General features: G+C 36.1%; 2 protein-coding genes across 2 annotated transcripts in view; both read right to left on the reverse strand.

Moving 5' to 3' along the window:
- Window positions 1–1,486: 1,486 nt before the first annotated feature.
- Window positions 1,487–5,065, reverse strand: LOC111379736 (probable folate-biopterin transporter 8, chloroplastic). Its single transcript, XM_023003173.1, has 2 exons — window positions 4,235–5,065; window positions 1,487–3,457 (listed from the first exon to the last, which is right to left on the reverse strand). The coding sequence occupies exons 1-2, from the start codon at window positions 4,728–4,730 to the stop codon at window positions 2,301–2,303; spliced, it is 1,653 nt and encodes a 550-aa protein (XP_022858941.1). The 5' UTR covers window positions 4,731–5,065; the 3' UTR covers window positions 1,487–2,300.
- A 2,851-nt stretch (window positions 5,066–7,916) lies between these two features.
- LOC111379732 overlaps window positions 7,917–8,566 on the reverse strand; it is a 1,814-nt gene continuing 1,164 nt past the window's right edge. The window contains exons 2-3 of the mRNA XM_023003170.1: window positions 8,359–8,436; window positions 7,917–8,288 (exon numbers count right to left, since the gene is read on the reverse strand). Coding sequence (XP_022858938.1) covers window positions 8,148–8,288; window positions 8,359–8,436 — 219 coding nt within the window. The 3' untranslated portion in view covers window positions 7,917–8,147. The remainder of the gene's footprint in view (window positions 8,289–8,358; window positions 8,437–8,566) is intronic.

Here is an 8,566-nt window from a genome sequence, read left to right on the forward strand (position 1 = left end):
AAAAATAAAATTGATGTTATTTTGGATGAACAGCTTGTGTTGACCAATGATAGAGAGATTCAATGCTTTCTTGTTCGTTGGATAGATCGACTTAATTCTGACGGTACATGGATTCCCAAAGAGAGACTTCAGCAGCGTGAGCCAAATTCATTGGAGCTTTATAAGAGTCAGCAAAATCCTCATTCGCCTAAGTTATCTTGGTCAGCTCATGTTTTTGCGGGTAATTTGCAATTGGCGTCGTCATCATTTGTGGAATTTCGATATTTGGTTTTTCAGAAAGATCGTCCCCCATGGCATGACTTGGAGCCTTTAGTATCAGATTCATTGCAACATTTTGATTTATCCACTCGACGGGGTCGAATTTTTCTCCCACCCCGGGAGAGTTGATGCGGACATCCATTTACTATTTATTTTCTTCCATTTACTATTTATTTTCTATTTGGACTATTAGTTATATTTTATTTGGATTATTATTTATATTTCTGTTATTAGGCTTGTTTAGCGGGTTTAGCCCAAGCCCTTCTCTTTAGGGTTTTTGTTTTTTTATTTATTTTTGTTTTGTTGCGTATTTGAGACAGTTGATGAATTAAAGAATAGAATGCTTGGGTTATTGCCTATGGCTTCCTCCTTCTCCCCTTTCCCCTGATTTCTACTTCTTCTCTGATTTTCTCCCCCTTTCTCTCCGGCCCTTTCCCCCTTCTTCCTGCCTTCTTCTTCTCGTTGGAATTCTACTTGCTAGTTATGTTTTTTTTGCTATTTCTAATTATTCTGCAGGAATCATCCCTCATCCTGCATCAATATGTAGTTAGATGAGCTAATTAACAAGAGAGACAAAGCTCACTGCAGGGAGAAAATGTCATAGAACAGCGCTCACCCCCAATTAGTGGTGTCAATCAGGCTAGGTTCCTCATTTCTCTGTGGCCAGGCTCAGCCTGTATGTCATCCCAAAGTAGGACGAGCAAGGATGAGCCCAAGCACTTAAATATATCCAATAAAATGATGTCACAAAATCTTCAAACAATTACATGCGTCAATATAATTAGCAAGAGTAAGCACTATAGCCTCGTCGTGGATCTTCCAAGAAAAAAGAATTTCCACCTGGTAAGTCCTTCAACTTTCTTGTTCTTAAGTTCTCGATTCATGATAAATTTGAGAGGAAGTGATATTCTTTAGGATCTACTCCATCACTGAAAATTTGTTAATGACATATTCAATTTTTATTTTATATTATTTTAAGCCCCATTCAGGCTGGCCTGCAGGTCAGGTTCAATGTTCAGCACAGGCCACCTTCAAGCACTCAGAACCTAACTCAACGATCAGGTCATGGACAGCTTGCCCACGTTTGACACCACTACTCCGTCATTCACAAGTACTAAACTACTATTATGGAGAGATTCGGTAGCTCAGATAGGAGTTAATTATTTGTTTACATATCTGACGCGTCAAGTGAATCATACGTACAAGTAAATAAATGGCTATGACAGTATATTACATGGTTGAAACAACTACTACCAGCAAAATCCTTATTCTTCAAGAGCATTGTCCTGCTTCTTTTACTGTATTCACATTACGACAAAACAATTGTACGGAGGTCTAGACAATTATAGATTCATGACTTCATCCACATGATCTTAGTACACAGACAGCTATCTAAAACTGAATTTTTGGCAAATGTTACTTTAAAATCATGAATGAAGATGATCATGTACGACGCCTCATGGCCACTCAGCAACCTAAACCAACCTCGACCAGGGAAATAAAGGAATAAAACATGATGTAGTGCCCATAAAAGAATCTGTCTAGGAGCCTACAAGGAGTGAGCTTACTTTCAGTATCAATGAAGTTCCACGTTCAGCATGCAATGGATCTTGTGAAATTGGTGAAATGGACCCTTCTGAGAAGAAAGCCAGGAAGCATAGAGAACTATCAAGATGCTTCATATTGAGCAGAATTTGACAATCAACTCTGGTAGTTGATCACCAAGGCTATGTGGCGTCTTTACATATGTATATGAAGTGGCCTTATCATTTAATGCCACGTCAGAAGGTGATCAACTCCAATGGGTATAAATAGCATTACTCTTTCCAAAAATGTAATCCAAAAGGTCTGACTTAATTTGATGCAAGCGTAATTCCTTTTGTGAAAGGACGCAAGACACCAGCACCAAAGTCCCATTTCACCTTCACAGCATGCAAAGAACTGCAGTGCCGAGAATTGACATAGGAGTTCTGTACAATCTCATTCTTCCTTTGTTTCACCAATAAACATTATATGGCACTTGTATTTTCAGAAGAAGATTCTCAAATCTTCAAATCAGATTCTCTTTTCCGTCTATAAGAGTATATCGAATCAAACACCACTTTACCGATCCTTCTATTTCTTCGACTCCTTTTACTTCTACCTCTCTTCCTAGCCTTTTCAGCTGCAGGATGAGACATTGGCACGTAACCAATCCAACAAAGTGGCAGTAAAGCAGCAAAAAACTGTATCATAATACCTCGAGGAAGACTAGAGTAATCACCATAGGTGATACCAAGAAGAGAAGCCAACCCAACCCCAAAAAATCCACTAATTATAGATGACAAACACAAGGCAGATGCTAAGAAAGACATTAGAGATCCTTCACAACCCGGTGGAGCTAAATCTGCAAAAAACACAAGGAACGGCAAGAGCTTGAATTGTGCAATAGTTTCAGCCAAGCCTGAAAAGCAGAGAGCAAATACTTCATTCGGAATTCCTAATTGAACGTTGATTTTCTTAACAAGTACCAGATCAAGAAGCAGAGAAGATGCATATATCAACTGCACAATTCCGATCAATTTTCTCAAGGGAATACTTTTCCCGAGCCGATTATAAAGTAAAGTCAATGAAAGAAGCATCAATTGTCCTGTCACCCGTGACATTCCAATAATTGATGGATCAAGATTTAAACACTGAGTTTGATAGCAAAAGATGGAACCCGATAGGATTGGAATCATCACAATAGAAGAAACAACCCAAATAAGAGGCCGCAAGATTCTCTCTTCTTTAACTGCCATCATAAGATCCGAGCAGGATTTCATGATACTTTGTGAAATAGATTCCCTTGCAAGAGAACGATTTGAAGGTTGGATTAAACCTAGGGATTTTTCTCTCGTGTTTAAAGAGATTGTGAGTTGAAGGGCAAGTAAAGCTGCAAAGGCCAGGAACATGGATTTTGTTTGTTGGGTTTTCAATAAGAAAAACCCACCTAGTAAATTTCCTAGAACTCCACCCAATGCCGAGGCCATAAATGCATAAGATTGGAGTCCCGGCATCTTCTTTTTTTGGCCATACTCTGCAACAAGTGCATCTTTCGCAACTTCTGAAATCGATGCTCCGAGATTAGTAACAAGAACACATGCCATGAGAGCCGGAAGAGCTTCACTTACAACCGGGATCAGGGCCAATGATCCCCAAGACAAAATCTGCAAGAAGGCTGAAGAGCTTGATACATCAGGGTTAATCGTGTCATTGGACAGACACAAATCTTAAGCAGTTAAGTTAATCAAATTTAGAAGCACGTATGCTCGTGAAAAGAATTTTCTTTTTCCATTTAAAGAACTTTGCTAAAGCAATTAACGGCATGAAATATGTGGCATGCCTTCCTTTTGCAGGAGATCTCAAAGACATTTTCAGATATCTCAGAATACAGGTCCAGCCTACAGTAAATTATAAGTATTTTACTAAATCATTACAAAGAATTCCACTATGATATATGTGGTCATCGAAGAAGATTACAATTGAAGTATCAAACAAATTTGCTCAACTTTTATAGAAAGAAGTTATCATTTCACATTTGAAAATCTTTTGCAAAGTGAAGCTAACATTTAAAACCACAATGCCTTATACCACACTAAAGCTACATATAGGAGCAAATGCAACAACATAATTCCGTACAGAAAGTTTACAAAAAAATAAAAAAATCCCTTGAGAAAGATAAATTCGTGCAAAATCGAGCCCTCTAATTGAAAGAGGTTATAGAATAAGCTTAAATGCATCTTGAATTAGATAACACAACAAATGACAAGCCAAAAGACCAACAAAAAAAGATCAAGCAAGAAAATTTATAGAACAACATGGTTATTCTCCCAACTAAGATAAACAAAATAATGATGAAACGTGAATCTTAATTTGAAAAGTAACATAGCAAAGCAAGAAATCTTTCAAAAAAAAAAAAAAAGGTTATGAAAATGGACAAATTGTGAAGTTTTACCTCCCATGGAAACATAGGGGATCCTATGAGCACCACCAATATAAAGAGCATCAGACAAGATCCCATATAAAGGTTTGGCCACCATAGGCAAATTACCAGAGTTCTGCACAAGCTGCAATGTTGATGGTTGCATATTAAGATTGTGGGCCATGTGGTAATTAAGTGCCAACCAAGGAAAGCATCTGAAACCATTGACATAGTACCCAAACCCACACAAAACCATCAGTTGTTGATTAATCGCCTTAAAAAATTCATTGTTTTGATCTTTCTTGGGTTTATCCTTGCTCTGATTTAATCGCTCATGGGATGGGATAGAGATAACTGGATTTATCAGCTGAAATTTGGGCCTTCCGAAATTGTTTATAATGTTCTTGGGATTCAGATTCTGCTGCTGAGAACAGAGAATACTGGATTTCAATGTGCATAAAGATTGGTTTTGCGATCTTACATTGAATGGAAATAATGGCATTGTGCTGGAAAACAGTGAAGAAATCATGATCAATTTCACAATTTGTAGAGTTTAAGAAGAGTTTTTCCAGAACCAACCCACTTATTTCCAACCTAAAAGCTCTTCAAGAAAATGATTGCGAATCTTTCAGACAAGAAGGAAGAATCAGCGCTACATGGAATATATTTGATTAATAGGAATCTAGAAGAGTCAAGGGAGAGTAATCTTTGAGTTATTCATTTATTTTTGGCATAAAATGAAGAGAAAATTTTCGTATCCTACTTCTAGAGAGTGTTGGAGAGGGTTCTGGGACATGGTGTCGTCTTCCATTTAGGGTTGCAGGCGTATCTCCTCATTGTACTGTTTCTTGGGAGAGGGTCCCAAATCCAATAGACAATAACAGCTTGTCCCTCTTGTCAATAATTATTGAGCAATTACAAAAGTTTTGTACTAACCAAAAGTCGTGTAGCATTAGGCCGGGGTCACGCTCTATTTTAATGAAAAATTAGGAAAAAATATATATCTTATAATAGTGATTTTTCAAAGAATTTGTAATAATGAGAAAAAGTTTTTGATTTATGTATAATATTATTTTATTAAAAAATATACAATTAAAAATAAGAAAGAGAAAAATGTATTTTTTCAACAAAATGGAGCCCAAAACAAGGGCCAGATAAGGCAAAATGTCTCGTCCATCTTGCATAGTCCTATCCTAAAGGAAGTGGTGATTTACTGATTTATCAACTCATCTAGCTGGAATCCTTGGCAGGATGGAGAATTGGCAGGGTGGTCCTAACCCATTGTCGTCCTTATGTAAGATGGAAGTGATATATTTTGAGATTTAGGTTTGGATCTAAAATTTTATGGTTTTGATTTGAGTCAAATAATATTGAAGTGAAGTATAAAAATTTCTTGATTTGTTTGTAGTGTTGAATGCAATATAAGATCAACAATCGTTATGTAGCATTTCTACATAATATTTCTAAGGTTGTCAATTTGGCTTGTTGGCTCGAGCTGCCCATACCCGACTCGAAACTCCGACTGTGCCCCATTTTGGAGCGTCAGCCCAGAGCCCGAGCTAGCCCGTATGAACAAGCCACATGAAACAGCTCGTGTCACAGGCCATTTTAGGTTTGTTATGAGCCGAGCCTTAAGGAAAATTGCAGCATTGTGATGAGCCGAGCCTTAAAAAAAAGTGCAGCATAGTAGCATGTGGGGAAAAACGTGAGATAAGGCTTGAGCCGAATGCTCGAGCCGAGCCTATAATTTTTGGCCGAGCAAAAGCTTGGCTCGACTCGAGTCAAAAAAATCCGAAGAGTGCTAAAATTACTTTTGAAAAATGATTTGGACGGTTCACATCTAAACTTTTTAAGAATGATAATCATATTTTGTTGTTGATATTTTTCACTCGGAAAAGTACTAACTATTTTCCCACTTGAGTTGAGATTCCACATAAAGGTTGGTTGCGGCTATCCCTTAAGGCTTGATTTAGCTTATGATTGACTTATAATCATATTAATAAATCTTAATATCATAGTTTAATTAATAAAACATTCTTATTAGGATCTAGCTTTGTTATATAAAAAAAATTAAACTATAGAATTAAATAAATATGCATAAGAGTAATGGTATTAAAATTTAAATTAAATGTCAAGAAGTATTTAAGAAAACTCAAAAATGTAAAATAGATTAGACATCGAAAATCAAGTACAATCCACAATTTTTGAAAAGTCGATCCATCAAAAAAAAGTTCAACACAGATGTACAAACAAGACATACCATCAAGTATAAACAAAAACTCTTTTGTTTAGTACTTCATTGATCATGCTTAAAAAAAAAAAATTAATTTAAAAAAAAAAGGAAAAGAAAAATTGTAGTCAATTCTTCCAACAATAAGCATAAGCACATTCAAGCCCCCGGGGCATAGTTCAGTGGTGCAAATGACAGGAGTGAAATTATCTCACGTCTTGCTGACAGCCGCAGTGTGGGGGTTTGATTCATGAGACATGAAATTTGACTCTTTGTAGGCGCGGTGTACAGGCAGCTCTTGTTCCCTGACCTGTTGGGCACATCCCGCGATTTACCTCCCTCACAAAACTCTAAGAATTGGATGGTAGGAACCCTCAAGGTTATGATTCAACTTTCTTTTTTTTTTTTTTTTTTTTTTTTTTTTTTTTTTTGCCAAATAAAAAAAACCCCGATAAAAGGGGAAGCTCAATTAAATTTGTTGAAAGGTATGAATGCAATTCTGTTCTATTTCCTTTCGGTTTTTTTTTTTTTTTTTTTTTTTTTGTATGAGCACATTCAAACAAACCCTCTCAATCCAAACGTAATTTAAATATCATATATAGGGATTGCCAAAGCATGCATTGAGATTGTCAATGAGCAGGGGGGACAAACAAACTAGAAGTCGGAGAATGATGATTTAGATTCCGTGACATGTGACCATATGGTATGGGCAGAAATTTTATTCTCGAGGAATCCTAGGTCGTTGAGAGTATACAACTAAAAGGGAAAATTGCAGCGAGATCCCAAACTTTCAATTTATTGTAGATTACATCCAAAAATTTTATTTTTACACCCACGGCCCCAAACCTTTCACTTGGATTGCAGCCAAAGGACAATGGCAGAATCTATATATTAATCAACCCGAAATTCAAACTTTGACTCAACTTGACAAATCATGTAAAGGATAAAATGATGAATTTACATTTTTTATAATAAAATAATTAAATAAATAATATATTCATCTACTTCAAACCCCCCAACCCATCCCCGAATGAAAACATGATAATCAGTCATTATGATAACAAATAGCATTGCTCATACCATGCAAATAGTAGAAAATGTCCCTTGTGTGCGGGTAGTACTTGTTATCATCTTGCAAGATGATCCGTGCATATGGAAATCGTAAATAATAAATTTTGATTAAAAAGTTAACACATTATTAAAGTCGAGTCGAAACTTGTCTCGACCTACACCACCTTACAATGGGCCTATGTAGTCGGGCGTATAAGTGGGCTTCTTTGCGAACGATTCGAGCCCAACCTGATTAGCCCAACTAAGTGCAAAGGTTCAATGCATGACTTGTTACTAGTTTAGTGGACATAATGAAAGTATAGGTAAAAATGAGCGCAAAGAAGAAAGAAAAATGAATTAAGATTTGCTATCCAGGTTTGTCTCTTCTAACAATAAAATTTTGAAATCTCTTCGTAATTTTGAGATGATATAAAAACATACTTGTCGTTGTCATATTCATTCTCCGTATTGTTTCAACTTTATTGATATTCCGAATGGAGCAAGCAGACGCTATCTCAATATTCTAAACAAATCTAGATTTTGCTCTTAAAGATCACTACTAAATCGATTCTCCTTTACATAGCTCTACTATAGTGACGAATGAAAATATGCTAAAAATCTCGTCTACTTTTGTACTATCCAGTATTGCTTTTTGTTTGGTAAATTCTAGAGTTTGTAGAAACAATTATTTCCAGAAAGAAGGATTTCATATACTCCACCACATGGACACATAAAGTGAATGATTAAATCTCCCCCATTTATCTCATCCACCCACACTGCTTTCTCTGCTTCATTCTTGATTTCATTCTGCAAAATCAAAGAATCGCATCATTAATTGGAATAAAATTATCGTTGTTATGATAAAAATTAGGGAAACCTTGTGTTCTTCTTCATGTATGACTTGGTTGCACCACTGATTCATCTCTTTCGTCCGTTCATTCATTCTCTTCAATCTCTGCAATTAAGCAATCAACAAACAAAATTTGATATCAAATTTTTTTCCCAAAAAACAAAAAAACAAAACACACACACACACACACACACACACACACACACACACACACACACACATATATATATATATA

This window comes from Olea europaea, unplaced genomic scaffold (assembly GCF_002742605.1).
Source record: "Olea europaea var. sylvestris unplaced genomic scaffold, O_europaea_v1 scaffold2029, whole genome shotgun sequence".
NCBI classification, from domain to species: domain Eukaryota; kingdom Viridiplantae; phylum Streptophyta; class Magnoliopsida; order Lamiales; family Oleaceae; genus Olea; species Olea europaea.

Excerpts from the sequence above, each read along its gene's own strand:
- LOC111379736 (XM_023003173.1), bottom strand. The coding sequence starts at position 4,730 with ATGATTTCTTCACTGTTTTCCAGCACAATGCCATTATTTCCATTCAAT. Across the intron at positions 3,458-4,234 it reads CCCCTATGTTTCCATGGGAG|CCTTCTTGCAGATTTTGTCT; the intron begins GTAAAACTTCAC and ends CAAGCTCTTCAG.